Source organism: Sabethes cyaneus, chromosome 3 (assembly GCF_943734655.1).
Source record: "Sabethes cyaneus chromosome 3, idSabCyanKW18_F2, whole genome shotgun sequence".
Taxonomy (NCBI): domain Eukaryota; kingdom Metazoa; phylum Arthropoda; class Insecta; order Diptera; family Culicidae; genus Sabethes; species Sabethes cyaneus.
In genome coordinates this window covers 38,357,730-38,375,971 of record NC_071355.1, presented here as the reverse complement: position 1 = coordinate 38,375,971, position 18,242 = coordinate 38,357,730, and the positions used below count along the sequence as shown (strand labels likewise).

The 18,242-nt window shown below is 38.5% G+C and overlaps 1 protein-coding gene across 4 annotated transcripts in view; it reads left to right on the top strand.

The window, feature by feature from the left end:
- Positions 1 to 18,242, top strand: part of LOC128743197 (tyrosine-protein phosphatase corkscrew) — a 174,036-nt gene that overhangs the window by 97,986 nt on the left and 57,808 nt on the right. The window contains exon 1 of one of the 4 annotated variants that reach the window (XM_053839725.1): positions 6,799 to 7,790. The exons of the other annotated variants lie outside the window; for them this stretch is intronic. Coding sequence (XP_053695700.1) covers positions 7,393 to 7,790 — 398 coding nt within the window. The 5' untranslated portion in view covers positions 6,799 to 7,392. Of the gene's footprint in view, positions 1 to 6,798; positions 7,791 to 18,242 lie in introns of those variants that run through there. 4 annotated transcript variants of the gene reach the window in all.

The following is an 18,242-nucleotide window of genomic DNA, read 5'->3' as shown; positions in this document are numbered from 1 at the left end:
AGAATCTCTCATTTGCAGATACGTCTAAATGAAAAAGTACCCGAGATATTGGGAATATATACAAGTTATCATTACATTTGCCCGTCTTCTCTCAAGGACTCTTTTTGTGTAATTTTAGTCATGATTTATTTTTCTCTTTACTCCAAATTTTATTGAGCAATCTAGATTACGTTTTCTGACCGACATATCTTTGTTTGCTGAAAATAACTTGTAAATTTTCTGATTGTAATTTTCAAGTCGGCTGTACGACAGGAGGAAACCAACGAGCGTGGCTGTGTTGACCATCCTCATTAATTCGCAATACTATCTCAATTTTCTCTTCACTTTGATCCTCTGTAGCTGAACTTTTCCTTTCAAAAATTTGTACCAAAATCTGGACCATTAAAAATAACTGTTGCATAAAAAAGTCTCGTTTCCAGCATTAAAAAATATACAAGTCTCCAGTCATTTATTTCTGTGATGGTTGGTTGGTTGGTTTTTATTTGTTAACCCGTTAAGCCCGAGCCCACACAATTGTGTAGGTGAGACATGACTACTTTTAAAAGTTTTTCCTTTCCTTTCTAAACGTCGTACTTTTACATATATTGCACCAATTTCTTGTGTAAACATCGTTACTCGTAGAAAAAATAGAAAATAGCTGAAAAAAGTTTTCTTTTGTGCTTGGATTAATTATTGTCTTGTCTTCAAAATCTTGTGAAAACAGCAAAAAGTTTTATCTGTCGTATTTTCTTATTGGATCCTTGACCAAACTCGTGACTTTAGTCATGACCTTGAAATGCGGTCAGGCATATATTAATATATGGGACGGTAAGGGAAAGTAATGAAGAAGGATTTTTTCGGGAATGAAGGGGAAGGGTGGAAAGGAAGGGGCCCTTACCGTCCCTTCATCAATTGTAGAATCATCGTTTCAAAAAAATATTATTGGATCCGTATTTCGAAATTGCTTAGATAATAAATTATTGGTAATAAGTATTTCTAGTTGATGTAAATAAAAAATTACGGGAAATAACTTTTATAACTTACTTATGCACATTGTTCTTCATACCTACACAATTGTGTAGGTTCGGCCTTATTGTATACCTACTATTGTATACGTTCCCGCCGGGACATCAAAAATTAGTGTACTTGCTGTTAGACTTTTGGCGCTATCTTTACTATTTTTTGGTCGATTTTTATACAACTTGTCTTCAAAGAACCACCTTAGATTGACCTTCAATGAAAAAATATGTTAGCAAATTTTGGATCCATTTTCCCGGAGATATTTCAGATCGCAGTGGGATTATTTTATCACGTCATAAGTAACAGATGAAATAGGACGGAATCTGCTGCTGCCATCTCATTTTGGGCCAGTAAGAATTAATACATTATACTGTAGAGCACTCGTTCATGCTTCACATTACGGAACATCCATTTAGAGTACTACCGGAACCTAAAACTGGTCTTTTATAAATTGTAAAATAATAAAGAAGTGTGGCAAATGATGTATTCAACTACGGGCATTTCTAAGACAAATTCTTGGATCAACATTTGAATGTTTTTAAGTCAATCTGGACGTTCCGGTCTATCTGTTGTATTAAGGTTAGGAAAAACTTAACTTGCAAAAAGTTGCGTGTATTTCCATAGCTACGTAACGACCGTTCCGCTGCTTCAGAAGCTGAAGTCTATGAGCCTCGAAGCAATGATCTCGCTCTAAACTAAACGGGGTCAAACCTATTCAATTCTGTGGACTTCTTTACACAAAATAATTAGGTTTTCATGTTTTGTTTTTCACAAAGCTTGGCTTGGTATAGTCCAAAAAGGGTAAAAAATGTTAAAAATAGGGGAAAATGAGCAAAATTGGGCACTTCCCGATGACAAACAGGAAAGCGGTGGGCACCATGCGATTCTCCGAAAAATTTTACATAAGATTACCCACATTTTATCATCCTGAAGGCCATATCTTAATTGCGTCCGTTTTTTCGGCTCGTTTTTGCCCATAGTGCAATGGTATAAGATAAGGCCGAACCCACACAATTGTGTAGGTTGCTAAATTTAGCAAACATTTATTGCAATGTGTAGAATACGCTAGTTTTGGTACCTCGAGAGATAAAAAAAATTTATATTGATCCAAAAACCAAAAATATCGTAACTAAAACCCTCCGTGCTTAAAGGGTTAACGGAGACTTTAAATCATAAGATTCATTCGTCTCCGATTTATTTCTTTGATGATATTTGTATATATTCTTGCTAAATTTAGAAGGAGATAGACGTATTTGCTTTGTTTTTTATTCATACTAACAGGTACTTTCCATTTGATTTCAAGTAATAGCACTTAGAGAAATGAATGAGCTTGGCACACAGAAAAATCTATACCTATCTGTACATATGCCAAAATCTGTAATCTGATTCTGTACGATCTGTACCAAAAAAAAAAATAAAAAAATACACTACAGTGGCTACACTAAGTACCATCTTCGACCAGCATTCCTCAATCGGCTTCAGCTGTTGGGAGGATTATGCTTCTTTGCGAATCACAGTAACGCCATTGTCGTTGTACCATCGTCTTGTCGAATTTGAATAGCTGATAGCTTGCAATGTTGGGCCAAAAAAGGCAATCAACCTCGTGGTGCTCCAGAAGTGACTGCAACTTGCTCTGAGGAAATAATAAAATTCTTAATAAGTCTGCAAACGGCGATGCTTCGCAATCGTATTTTGTCAACGAATTTTCCTAGAGCATCCTTAAGCCATAAGATTTCGAAGGAAAATCCGAAGAAAAATCCGGAAACTATGTTCCGTCACAGAAATTATTTGAAATTTTCATAATATGTTATTCTTGAGTCATGGCCGCCCATTTAGCTTTAAGGTGCGATGCTGGTCAAACAAACCGGTCGTCATATGTTCGAATCTCGGCCGAGCGGTACTGCTAGAGTCCGTAGGATTGTTGCAATAGTCCTGTATCTGTCTACTAACTTACTGCGAAGTCTGTCGATAAGGCAGGGTAATGTCTTAGAAGATGGTTATATCCAAGGCTTTTTTTTTGCTTTGAATCATGGCTAGAAAAGTCGCTTTTTCTGAATATTTAGCTAATTCAAAAATTTATATCTCATCATGAACCAAACAATGTAGAGTAAAGTGATTTTTTTTATAAAATTGTTAGTAAATGTTTACAGGTTAAATTATTTACAGGTGGATTACTGATAGATCTAGTGGTAGTCCCACTCCTGCTACTCTTCAGAAAAGAAACAAAAAAAGGAAAACAGACAGAAGCAGAAAAAATAGAAAAGAGCACGAAGGAAAACATGCCAAAAACTGTAACAAACGGGATAGACATTGAGGAAAAGGAGGAGAGAAAGGAATAAAAATTTGTATGGAAAAAAGAAAAACAAGAAAAAACGTAACAGATATAGAAAGAGGCAAAAGTGGAAAAGAAGAAAAGCAGAGAGAAACAGGCGGAAAACTAGGAGACTATAGAAAAAAAGAACGAAAGAGAAAATACGAAAAACTATATAGAAAACGAAAAAGAAAATGAGGATAAACTAGATAGAAAAAGTGAAGAAAATACGACAAGAAAGGAGAGCGCCGGATATTGGCGAAACGATAAAAGAGAAAGAATAAAATGAAGAGAAAAAATGAAAACGAAAGACAAAAGGGGTGGAACGGCTAAGGAAAACAGAGCACTGTAGAAAAGCTATTAAAAAGCGAAAAAAGATGAAAACTGTGACCAAAAAAAAAGAAAAAAGTCGAAACGGGACAAAAATGAGATAGAAAAAAGAACAATTGGGCCTGAAATCGTGGCAAAACTAAAGAAAAAAAACGAAAAGCGGAACAGAGGAAAACAAAGACTCAAGAAAAGGGCGAAAAACGGGACAGGAAAACAAGGAACAGAAAGTGTGTGTGTGTGTGTGTGTGTATGTGTGTGTGTGTGAGAGAGAGAGAGAGAGAGAGAGAGAGAGAGAAGTAAACCTATGGATGAAACGAAGGAAACGTGCTTAAACCGGATATTAAAGTGAAATCAGGGACAAAAAACTGGAAATGGGGTACATAATAAAATAAGAGTCTGCTAGTCATGTTGATCAATTTTTGCCTCAAGTAATAAATATAAGGAAAAACAGGACTGAAAAAATTAGCCAAGAAACGAAGAACAACGGACCAATAAAAAACAAAAGGAAACAAAGGACGAAAAGGGAAACAAGAGAAAAAAACTAAAACGAAAAGAAAATGACAGCGAAAGCCTAGAAAATGATAAAGAAAAGAAAGAGAAACGAAATAAAAAGTGGAAAAAAGGACTGGAAAACAGGTAAAATGAGAAAAATGATTGATTGTTTCGAGTAAAACTTCAAGTTCAAATTAGACCGAATTGAAGTCCAATGTCAAATGCAACTGCATGTCCGACTTTACGCCTAAATTTAAGTATGGTTTAGCTCCAATTTTAAAGTCAGATTTAAACTCTGGTTTTAAGTTTGATTTGGAGTACAATTTGAATTACAATTTTAAGTCTAGTTACAAATGTAATTCCAGGTCTAGTCCAAAGTCCAATTCAATTCCAATTTCGAATAAAATTTCAAGTCAAATTTCAAATAAAAAATTCAAACACTGTTTGAAATCCAATCTCATGTTAAATTCCAAGTAAAATTTTCAGTTCAAATTACTCTAAATTTAGGTCTAATTTCCAGTTCAATATGAAGATAAGCTGCAGGCCCACATTAGTACAAATTTACGTTTAATCTAATGTCCTATGTCTAGTATGATTTCGTGTCCAATTTCAACTTAGTTTCTAGTTCAGTTCTAAGTTCAATTTCTAGTCCAATTTCATCCCAAAATCGAGAGTTTTTAAAATAATCGACCGGTATTTTCGTGATAAGTAATAAATAACTCTCCTACAATTATTCCGTTTTGCAGTTGAAAATATTCTTTTGAAAGGTCGGGTGCTCCTCATGCCTGGGCACGCTACTGACCACAACTTTTGTATAAATTTTAGGATTAGGGTAGCTTAACCTATAGTGGACCCTTTACCTATAATGGACCTCGGGTATAGTTTCGGCGTTTATGAGCTTATGCTTCTTATTTCCGAGCATATATGACGTGAAATAGAAAGTGCTAAACATACTACACAGTTCAGTTTATAAAATTTTAGCTGAATTTAATGACTAATGCCTTAAAATCGACATTTTGAACAAGTTACAGTCCATTTTATGGTTAACAATGCGAAATGTCGACATTAGTGAACCCTATTCATGCAAAATACACTAGAATTCCTATAATGGACCCGGTCGCTATCCTATTGTAAACCACAAGGTCCATTAAAGGAAAACGGACATTCCAATCTGTTTCAAAAAAGTGTAAATATAGAGATTTGCAACAATAATTGATATCTTTTTAGGTTTAATCGAAAATTACTCGTATTGTAAGTGCCATCGGTTGCGTGTTTAGCGCTACCAGTTTAAAATAATTCGTGGAAGAAAACTTTTCAAGCACTAACTGGTCCACTAATGGTTAATTTACCCAGTTGTATTTGCTTTTTTGTCTGTTCCGAGATTTCTAACGATGGACAGAAATTCCTCGAATCGTTTTAGGTTGTCCTACACCGTTAGTTGTATTAGTAATACAGTTGGATTTCGAATTTGTCATGGTTCGATTTTGGCATGGTTCGATTTTGGCATGCCTTGATTTTGGCAACAAAAATATATGTTTTTTGCAACACAAGATATTTCTCTTCCAAAAATATGCTTAATTATCAATCAATTTCCGCATACATGCTTTAAATGACGAAAAAATGATGCCCTCACTATGTTCATGAAAAAAAGTTATGTAATTTCGAACAATAATATTGTTATTACCGTATAGGACTACGTCTTACCGCAGGGTGCCAATAACTTATTTGCACCGGACGGAAAGCTCTTGTCGGACTTTTTACACATAAAATGGTTGCAATCGTTGATTAATGATATTTAGTCAATTTCTGAAACATTTACATTAAATTTTTTCATATCGAATAAGGGTCTCGATTTTGGCACCGTTTCGATTTTGGCTACATAGGCGACACGCATTTGTTGCCAAATTCGAAATCCTGCTGTATTTGTTAGTTTGACGTAGTAGTAATGTCAGTAGCTAAATCACAATTATGGTCTTTTCCACTAGATCGTTCTTCTTTCTATTGAAACTGTTGCACACGGTGTATTTCTCTGCTTGATTTGATTATTCTTGAAATAAATCATGCAATTTATCGTGAATATCGTCATGTAAAAGTATGACTGTTACAAACAATGTAATCTTATATTAGGCACCTATTGCTCTGAAACAGCTAGTATATTTTAGTTACAAGAATCGAACTTAATCATCAGGTCGAACAGAACGTCAGTTATGCCGAAGGCACAAAATATCTTTGCTTCTTCTACAAGTTGTCCTCACTACCTACTCACATTTCGTCAGTAATGTAACTGGAAAGGAGTGCACGGTCTCTTTTCGCCTATGTATTCTGCGAAACCGCGTACCTACCGGCTAGACCTGTTCCGTTGTTATTTTTTTTGTTTTTGGTGTCTGGCTGTGTTCCACCTACAACACAGCGTCGCAACTGTTACGCCGCCGCAACGCTGCTGCTGCTGCTGCTGTTACTGTTGCTGCTGCTGTCAACAATATGGCAGCAACAATAGCAACAATCCAAGTGAGAGTGAGAGCGCACCGGGCCGCGTCGCGTCGCGTCGTCGTCGCTTCGCGAAGATAAGGTGTGCGAGCGTGCGCGCGTAAAGCCCAAAGAAGAGAGCAGCGCTCCGAAGGCTAGTGTGGTTGCAAAAAAATCTCATATTAAATGACAGCCGATCGATGTAAATCAGTTTAGTTCGCCGCAAATTCAGTAACCAAAAGCATCTCTTTCCGAAAAAAGAAGGAAACACCGCGTCTAGCCTTCTAGGGGAGACTGGCGTGCTTTTCTTGAGTGGAGGATATTGTGCGCGCAGGACGAATTTTCTCCAGCTTTACTATCATATTGTTCGGCTAAGCAAACACGTGTGTTAGAGGTTAACTATTTGAAAGATAAAGTTTGACAAAGGAACGCTACAGGGCCACTTTCGTTGGTCGGTGTGCACGTGGAGTGTGAAGAGTTTCTGCTTTTCCGAGAAAAGCCAAAAGAATAAGTGACAATGTCGAGTGGATTCGTTTTCGAGCATATTGTTGAGTATTTATTGCCGAAAAGTGATACAGGAAAGCTTGCAGCAGCTACAGCAAAAATGAAGAAATTCATTAATAAAGTGAAGAAATAAACAGTTGCACCGATAGATAGAAAGTTCGATTCATAGAAAACAAGACTCTTAGCAGTAGTAGTAGTTGTAGTTGTATTTGGTGATCTTAGGGGAAAAGCGGCTAGGATAAGAATTGGAAGTTATATTTAGTATTATTTGGGGAAACCCCAAGACGAACATGATGTTCAAAAAATATGTACAAAAATTGTCCAACACCATCGGAACGGTGGACTATCTGCGCAAAAAGTCCAAGCTGAAGAGGGACAAGTACTACACGGCGGACCTGGAGGCAGATTACATGCCCCGGTCCCGCTACCCGAGTGCCTGCTCGACGGATAGTGCCATAACCAGTGCTAGCAGCGGTAGCAGTAGCGGTTGCCAAAGTTCCGGCAGTGTGAGTGATTCGGAGTCGGACCCGGTAGCCACGACGGCGACGACGGAAACGGCCGGTTTCACGTTGAACAAAAACAGTGACAATGTTCTGGTGTTCGAAACGGCCCTGCTGGCACTTCCAGCGGCCCAGATCATCATATCGACGGCGATTAACGAGCTGCGGAATGTGCCTGAGCTGCAACCGTAAGTGTGCCGATCGAGCGAGTCATCCTCGATTTCACAAAAAAGAAATAAAAAAAAATCATTGTTCAGTTGAAACAGGGGGGCGACAAATTGATTTAATCTTCTGCATGCACGCGTCATTCGGGTGCATGGGCGGAGTACCGATCGAGCGTGTGCGAAGACCGGTAAGTTTATCCGAGCCCGGTAGAGTCGACTGCAGACCAGGCGGAGAATAACTTAATGCGCAATAAAGAACTGCGCTGATGGATCCCTCAGGCTGGCCGGTTTGAATTGAACGCGTGCACTAGACTCCTTGGGACGGCCGTATAAGACGACGCTTTGCCGCTGCTTTCCGTCGTATTTTTTCGCGGCGTATAGCTAGTGTACTTTCGAAGCGAACGAACCTCGTTCAGTACCTCTGGTACCGTGACAGATTGTGCATTTCTTACCTGCTGGGACCTGCACACACGGGGGGTGGTGCACCGTTCGGGGTGGGCATGAGCGGCTTGTGTAATTTTCAGTCAAGTTCCACTCAGCTGTCATTTAAGTTTTCCATTTTTATGCCTATACGCTGCGATCGGGTTCGATGGGTGTTATCTCATCCCATCGTCGCGCACTGTAGTACGTACGAACGGTGCAGTTTTAATTAGCATTTGATATTTGTGTCGTTTTAGCAGTGGAAACTTTCAGCACGCGTCGCTGTCACTGGCCAAACGGGGCTGCTTAACGAACAGAAAGTTCAATTTTCTTCGAAATAGGTGTACAGATGATTGTGTCAAAACTATAACGATTGATTTGTAATTTAATATGGAATCCAACGTGCGTTAAAATCAAATTTTTAAAGTTAACTTTTGATGATCAAATTTGAGTTTAGCAGAAAACTTGATCACACACAAAGCAAATCATTGCTAACTTCAAATTACTTCGTAAATGTTTGGCTAGAACATCGCCCAGTCAGCACCGGCGCACCACACCGGTAAAGCGTCAAAAAGGAACCTGTTATTGTCTGTTGCTAGTAGGTTTCGGTCAGGGTCTGCGTGTTCGTTGTTGTTCGAAAAAACAAGAATTCCGATCTCTCGGGAGTCGTCAACCGCAGGCGACGAACCTTCTTTTAGTTTATTTGTTATTTGATTTGTCGGTCAACTACGTGTGCTGTGAAATGACGCCTGTAGCTAATTACACAAATTAGCAATCGACTGCTTGTGTTGGCAGACCTAATTCGCACGAAATCATCATTGGGATTGCGAAATTGTTGATCGAAGTGAGTGATTAAAGAATCAGCACGAAAAATGAAAACAGCCAGGAAGCGTTGCAGAATCTGCACAATTATATTTTTGCAGCAGAGGTTGTATTTGGTTCCTTGTTCATCACATGATGAATGATGAGGCTTTTTTCAATAAACTTCAAGCAGCAGTTGAAAAGTTGTTTTTCTGATAAAGAAAGTTACACAATCTTCAATAAGCAATCCTGTGAATTACATTTAGAGCAATGAAAGACCGTTTTAAAATTATGTCGATAGCAAAACCTGCGACGAGACTGTTTTCTTATTCTCCGTCTCATTATGGCCACCTTCCCTGTTAAAAACTTTTGTACACATTGCACAACTGTTGCCCGATTGTTATCAGAACTTAGCGCATTTCAGTAGAACAAACTAATATGACAAGACAAATATGAAATATGGTAGCATACAGAATCTAAATAAACAACTGGGACAAAAAAGCCGGATCTGTGGGAAATCTATAGAACTAAAGAACTTCACTTTTATTACACGGTTTTCAATTCACGGAGCTGAAAATATTTTTTTGCGACAACAGGCGATGTGTCTTAACGCGACCGAAATTTTATGAAATTTCGTAAGCGATTTAATCATAACAAAAAAGCAATCATTTTCATACCATTTTCATATTTATTGACACATGTTTTTCACATCATTCGTGGTTGTCAAATTAAGCCAATCAGGGTGATCTAGAAATCATTTCCTAAAAATCACGAATTCCGAATTGTCGCTAGGGAGAACTTGGCCCAATACCGACGAGCAACCAGTGACCACGATCCTGGGAAATAAAAAGCACTAGAAGGAGAACAGACATCGAGGAAAACAGCAAAATTTCAGAAGGTGAAACGGAAATTTACTACTAGATGAATGATGATTTTCGAATGTAGCAAATATCGTGGCGTAACGCTGGCGTAAAGGCCACCTAAACAAGCAACTCTCCCTGATCCTGTTACACCGCCTATCACCGATAGCGCAAAGTTTCGTAGGAAATTATCAGGTGGCCTTCATGAGTGCTCGCGCCACTACCAACCAAATTTTCACCGTCCGACAGATCTTGTAAAAATGTCGGGAATACAACGTGCTCATGCATCACATCTTTACTGGCTTCAAAGCAGCATACGATATAGTCGATTAAGACCAGCTATAATACAGATAAGGCACGAACACCGTGTTTACAGGTAAACCGACGCAATTGATCAGAGCTGCATTAGATCGAGTGATGTGTTTCTAGGACGCTCAAGTCCCTTCGAGACGCGGCGAGGGTTGAGACAAGGTGACGACACAATTTTCACCAAAGGTTGCCAACTCCTGGGCTTAACAGATGACTCCGATATCATAGTCAGGAACTTTGCGTCGAACACTAAATACTTGAAAGAAAGCGCGTCGCGTACGGCGACGAATTAGGAGTGGGAGATGAATTTGTGTATTTGGGATTGCTGGTGACCACGGAGAGCAGCACTAGTAAGGAGAGCCAGCGATACGTTCAATCGGGAAATCAGACCTAATTTGCCCCTCGCAAAACACTACAATGGTTCGAGAAGCATATGCCGTCGTACGAAGCTGACAATGTACAAAACTCTCATTAGATCAGTAGTTCTTTATGTATTTCAAGCTGTGACGCTGCTCATGAAGGACATATGCGTCCTTACCGTGCTCAAGTGGAGGTACTGTGGAAACAACGAAATCTTTTTTCTTCGAAAATAAGCTGACATGGTCGGGAATCGAAGTTGAGTATATTACGGTTAGCACAGCCGACGACCCCGCAAACCATAGAACAACGATGGCTGTATATTAAGCAGATCATAATTGCTCAAGTATATTTTCTCTTACATACATCTTGTACATCTTACATTTGCAGCTCGACCTCGTGGTTAACAATGTCAGACAATAACCGTACATCAAATGCGTTCTGGTGCTAAATGTACTACGAATGTGTTGTCGTACCAAATACGAACCATTCGTAATAACAAGATTTACGGCAGAAAACTAGTCTACGTATGCCTTTAAATGGTATTTATTTTTTTATCGGCTTCGAAAATACGAAATTATGTTCTCAGTGAGGTTAAAGTCGGTAGCTTGCGGTGGGCTGAAAAGAAAAAGGTGCGGAGAAAAAGGTTTTCTTCAACAACCACACCGACATTTGGAACAGAGCGGTCCAACGTGCAAGATGGCTCGATCAGGTCGAAAGCGACACGCAACTTCTGAGACGCTCGGGCAAATTGGCGACGAATCGCCCAAGATCGAGTTAAACAGAGACGACTTGGCTGGAAAAAGCACGAACCACCATGGCTTTATAATGCCAACGACGACGACGACGAGTTGTCTCGTGTCGTCTCTGAGGAATATCAAAAAACCAAGACTGCTCAATAAACTTAGACACCGTGTTAACCAAAGTTGACCAAAAAGCAAGTCTAAATACCGGAAAGGTCAGCAGATGAAAAAAAAAAATCTTTCAAGGATGGACAAGCTTGAAAACTATTCTAAAAAGCAAAACATGATTCAAATCAAGCCAAAGATTTTCTTAGGATCGAAAAGAACACAAAAAATAATATCAAATTAAGGATAAATCTGCCGAAAACCGCTTCTAAAGGTCAGAGAAGATCAACAAAGAAAATGATCCGATACTAAGCCCAAAATGGAAGAAAAACGCATTCACGGTCGAAAAAAATCAAACAATAGAATGGTTCCAAATCATTCCTAAATGGCCAAACAACGCTTTCAAGTGCCAGAAACGATCGAAAACGATTTCAAAATAAGCCTAAAGGTTTGACGAAAAATAACAAGTGATCCTAAATACAGCCAAAATTGGTCTGAAATGGCTTTTCAAGATGTGCATAATTTTTTTGTTTCTATGATTCAATTTTTTATGTTAATTTATGATGTTCTACCAATTATAAAAAAAGAGTTTTGCTCTAATTATCAGTCGCAATCGTTGTTGAAAAGGCTTAGAGCTGTCACGCATGATATCCTGAGGCATTTCATCCCAAATCTACTCTTAATGTTGCTTGAATTTACCCACAATGAATCTTCTACTGCTCCCTAGTTTGCCTAGCATGTAACCCTTTGCATAGAAGTCGACAGGATTCAAATCAGGAGAAGAGGCAGGCCACTCTTTCGAAGCAATAAAATCCGGAAAATTGTCCTCACACCATACCTGTGTGGCTTTCGCCTGATGAGACGGTGTAGAATATTGTTGCAAATTCGAAACAAATATGCAAGCTGTGTTGATATTTGAATACACATCAAACGAAAAATATGCAGACACATCTATGATTAACCCATTTTTAACTAAACACGTCTAAAAAACAGTTATTGCTGCTCACCTTGTGACGAAAAATCAATTTAAAACTAGTCATAACATGTTTTGTCATAAAATAAAAAAAGTCCGAATATGAAATACAAGAAATGCACATGAATCTGTTTTATCGACTGTAAAATTTGATGTCAGTATATTGAAATTAGAACAGATTGAATGATAACCTTTCCAACTTTTCGATTCTATATTTTAAGTCTTCTTCAGAGATTGAGTACTATCTGTAACTTCTACGGGACACAGATATTTGAAGTGAAGAACAAACAGTGAAATTTTCACAGTTTGCATATCATTTTTCCCAGTTCTTCCAATGGTCGTTCTTCACAAAAACACATTTACTCCCTAATAATGTTGCAATAATTTAGATAAAAAAATAAACAAGATTGGAAAAATAGCGGGTTAAATTGGCGTGCAAGTTTGAGATCAAATCGAGTATTCAGTTTCAAATCAAGATGTTTACTCAACTTCAGAATCAACAATACCAAGCAAGATAAAATACACGAATTTAAGCCGAACAATCACAAGGTCGGCCTCCTGTGCTGAGTAATCCACGCCGCGCCTCAGTGCACATATTTTTTGACATTACACTGCACTGTCTGAAGCCTAGGCCCAGTTGTTTACGACTTAAGTTTGTTTACATCGGTGTGTGAAGTTTTTATTTCCGCTGCTAAGTTACCTAGTGGTTTCTTACAACATATCATTAGGATAGGTCTTGTAATAATCAAACTTGAGAATTCGGATCAACTTGGTTGGAAAACAAATCAACAAGCTGCTGGTGTGTCATTTGGCTTAGATTCACAAAAAAAACTATACAATCAATCCAGTTTAGACTCAAGTTTAACAATTGATATGCGGAGCAATGGAAAAAAATATGCTTGCGTGAAATTAAAGGTTTCATACAGCACAGTTTGATCAATCAGTTTTAGATTAAAGAAAAACTAAGCCATAGGTATAAACGTCCTTCTGACAATGAGAGTGAAGGAGACGGAGAGTCATTTTGCTGACTATTTCCGTCTCTTTCACTATCATGTAAAAGCTCAAGAATCGGTTTAATCTGTATAATTGGCAAAAATCTATATTCTATGCATACAGATTCTGTACAGGCGATTTCTTTCTAATATCTGTTAAACACAGAATAATCTGTGCATGTGGCAACCCTGTTCACAGCCGATAAGCAAAGTACAGGCAAATTACGGGGCTAGTGCAAAAATCCTTTTAACTTCGGAACCGTCCAGTCGAGATTCGAACAAACGACGACTGGCTTGTTAGGCCAGCATCGTATCTCGGAGCTAACTGGGCGGGCAGATTCAAATAATTTGGGAGTTTCGATCAAATAGTGCCAAATGTGAACTGTCTTGCTTCATAACTTGGCATTTATACCAGATCTTGTCATCATGGTAACGTCACCTTCAATTGAAAATCGTCACGTAACTATGAAGCAACGAAACCTTGGATTCAACTAATACAGCTTCGTTTCAATGCTGGCTTCGGTTGGCGTCAGTTGCTTTTGAAGTTTCATTCGCTCTTTATTATTAAATATTTGATAGAATATGAGGATATTTGCAAACATCTTCCAATCGCCGTCACTTGAAACATCCACGAACTGAAACCTGCTTGAATAGTTCGGTTCAACGCATGAAATAAGTAGCATCATGTATGCAGCGAAGGTAAAAGAAAAAGCAGGTTTAATTATTTGTTTCGACGATCTGAAAAAATACACCAGGGCGATTTGGAGGTTATATTCACCACTGGAGCCCATTTTAAGGCCAAAGATAAATCTTTCTATAAGAAAAATGACAGCTCCCGGGATTTAACAATCCACGTACAGTTGTGGCAATCGTAGCAACGACAAATTTAGTGACTGCATAATTCAAGCGGCTTGAATGAAGAACCGGTTTACCATTTAGAACGAAATACTTGAAATTAGATCATTACGGAACTCGGAGAAAGTGGCATTTTTGCTCGGTGCGTAATGATGGCGCGAAGACGCGCCATTTGCGCAAAGGCAAATGGAAGGGTTTATGTGACTAATGTGCACTCGTAGTGGAGTGAAAGCCATGTGTGCTGAGAAGAAGAGCTCTAAATACCCTGAGAGGGTGTTCTGTTTGTCAAAGAGCATTCAGGCCGATTGGGAAGCTCAGTTTTCAAACCTGCGTATTTAAATATCTATAATAGCCTGGGTCTGTCAACTTTTCCAAATTTAGTAGTGTAAATCTCGCTGAAACGGGGCCACTACTGACACGAGGTCTTCAAATATTGGAACTTTTGCGCTTAAATGGTTGAAAATGGTTAAAAATTAGAATTAGGGGAGTGTCGTCGTGGTTGGGCCACGTTTTGGAATTCACCCATTCACTTTCGTTTCAAAAGGAATTTTGGAAATCTAAATACATCGTTGCAAAGGTCTAAGAATAAGGTATATTTCCGGAAAGTTTTGAACTGATTGCTTGAAAAATAAAAAAGTTATAAGCATTTTCGTGAAGACAAAAAATGTTGTCATAGTCGAGCCATGTTGTACAGGTTGGGCCACCGCAGAAAATCTAAGACATACGTATTGAAATTCTATATAGAGACATGAAAAGAAAGAATTCCGTGAACAACGACTTGTATAGGTACAAATACCCTATTTTTAATTGCATTTTTGCGAAATTTTGGCGAGCTTGTAAAATCAATATTGCTTCAATCGCCTTTTCCGAAGTGTACAGTGAAAAAACAACAAAAATCTAGGTTTTTTTTAAGATTTAGTCACTGAATTCAGTACGAGTGTTTTGAATACACGATTGAAACTCACAATATTGTGAAAAGTTAGCTATCATAGTAAGAAGTTTTACAATGGTTGTATCATAGATATCATGTGTTACTAAAACTGTAAAATCGTGATGGCCCGACCATAACAGTGGCCCTATGATAACGACAATACCCTACACTTTGGATACCTCGAAATAGTGGACCCATCGTTCGTCAAAGGGCCTAACAGGTTCAAAAAAACTTGAATTTTGAGCAAACCTTGAGATCTATATCATGTGATATTTCATAAATTTCCCTTGAAAAACTAACAAATAGCCCGGTTCTGTAAAGAAGAAGAACAGGGCTTTCAAATGTAGTAAAAATATTTTTGGCGGCCATATTGGATTTTATAAAAAAATCGCCGTTTTCACCATGAGCCCCCCAACCGATTTTCATTTTAAGACAAGGTTTACAACTCTCGTATAATGGAATATCTTGCTACAGAAAATTAATTGTTTTATTTAGTTAAAGCCATTGCACACCTAACTTGATGAATGCTTCTTATAGCATTTTTCCTCAGCTTTCCGATGGTGATCTTAAAATGAAAATCGGTTGGGGGGCTCATGGTGTAAACCGCGATTGTTTGATAAAATCCAATATGGCGACCAAACTCAAGATGGCCACCAAAAAACAAATTACTCCATTTGAAAGCCCTGTCCTTCTTCTTTACAGAACCGGGCCATTTGTTACTTGTTTCATGGCAAATTTATGAAATAACACATGATATTGATCTGAAGGTTTGCTTAAAATTCAAGTTTTTTGAACCTGTTAGAACCTGGTGTGAACCTGTTTTAGCGAGAATTACTCAGTATACAATTTGCATATCCATTGAGGAGCTCTGCAGTCGCAAAGTTACCGAGTCTGCGTTGCCAAGCGAGTGATCGTCGGTTCGAATCTTAGTAGAATCAAGCCATTCGTCAAGTAACTTTAGTGTGAGTTTACTCTCAGGCCCCCAATAGCCTTCCGAATTCGTTATTACTCCGATGGAGCCTCCTAACAGTGAAAAAGTTGCTCTTAAAGTTGAATGTGCTGTCCAGCTTCCCCAGGGATGTCTGTAATTGGAGATAGTAACGGCGTGAGGAACGAGATGGGTAGAGTAGAACAAACTTTGGAATAAGGGTAAACCCAATGCACACAAGTACGGATAAAATTAATAATTAGCATTATCGTTCTTTTTTTGTGAGGACATTATCACGGCGACCAGTATTTTGATCTATTGTGATATCGTCCAGGTGTATTTTTTTCTGTATTCCGCACTTCATTCTTTTTCAGCATCACTATATAATGAGCAAACTGTTTAAAATTAAAATCGGTGTTTTTTACTGTTTTTCTCCTGGATATTTTTTACTATTTTGCAATCAATTCCGATCCTTAGAACCAGGAAGAGGGTGAACACTAGTTATTATTTTGCAATAGATAAGAGGCGTCATTACGCACCTCGAGCCAATACGAGCCAGTAGCTCTACTAAACTTAACCTGGCAAGAGGCTTTATTATCGATAAATGCGAAATTCTGTATCAAGAAATAACGTGGGCTGTACTTGAAGTGACGCTACTCGCTTTAACAGAACTGTGTACTTTAGAGAAATTCGACAAGGCCCGGCTGGTGGATAAACCGATAATGTCTAAGCGTGGGATGGGCCTTCCATTCCCGTACCCTAAGGATTCTTCTTAGCTTAAACTCACTCAAATATATTAGTTTTTACCAGGTATAATTGTAATATTTTACAAACTAAAATAACGCATAATTCTCTCAGTGTCACGATTCTATTTTTGGAACGAACAATTATTTTTAAAACCAACCAGTTTCGGGAATAGCTACACGGGCAAGCAGCCGTGAAGAATACATTCTAATTCTAAATTTACCTCAAACGTGGAATCATATTTTTTTCGTGGAATCTTTATTGGCTATTGGATTTTGCTCGTGACTTTAGCAAACGAGTTTTTCGGTTGCAGTTTGTTCCCTTTTCGACGTTTTCAACCGCACGCTGGCTGCTGGCTGCCCCTGCCAGTGTCGTTATTTTAGTAGGTATCACATTTCCGACGATATAAATTCCTGTTTCAGTCGTTTTCTTTCGAAATTGGTTCACCCTGTCGAAGCAATCAAACATCGCCATAAAATGACGAAAAATGACCTTTTTTAGTTTCTCGTTTCTATCTCACTATCGAAATACCAAAGCTATTCTGAGTGTAATGTGCAATATACCACTAAGCATGTTGAATGAGGTTGTTTTTTATAACCTTGCGCGTAGGTGGGTTAAACATTTCAGTTTGATATCTTCTTCCAAGAGTTCATTCAATTCTTCGCAGTTCGAAGAAAATTTACAGTTTCTGGTTTGAAATAGCAAGGCAACCGGAATACACGATGAAATCGGTAATTTGCATGAAGCAGTCCGGCCGGTTTTTGTTTCGCACCGTCACAACATAATCTTCTTCAGTTCTTCCAGAGTGACTTTCGGGGCCAGTAAGTGCCTTACTATCGCGTTTGGCGCGTGATCACGGTTCTGCTCCGTCGGTTTCGAGTCGCCAATCAACCGTGATCTGATCTGATTGATTTACCAGCGTGTTTGTAGTACGCTAATATCGCTCCTTTGCTCGGAAGGGGTTCCCCATTGTTCTGTATTCGAATGACATATTCTCAAAGTTTAGTTCTGTTGTTTGCATGGTTTTGTACAATACTTAGAAATTGCTCCTGAGCGTAGTTCTTCAAACTCGTCTCTCTGAAACGTGCTCGAGCGAGCACCTCCCATGGCAGCTAACATTTGACTAGTAAAGACGACTGAGAATAATCCCCTCAATAAATCAATTTATCGTTCTGAAGGAGTCTTCTTTGTGTTCATTTTAGATTTCTGGTTTCTCGTTGATGTATTCTAAATCACAATAAAAAAGATTTGTTTCTAGTCGTAAGAACAAGTTAGCTAAAAGCTATGCCAAAGAGCAAGCGACGAACCCGCTTGCCTGGCCCGCTTATTTGCTTTCATTTTCTATGCTACGGCTTAGTTCGAAATTCGACATTCTCCGTGCGTTCGTCACCAGCAATCGCCATCGCAAATATTTACGCGTATCGAAATTTGAATTGTGCGAATTTAAATTCGACTTAG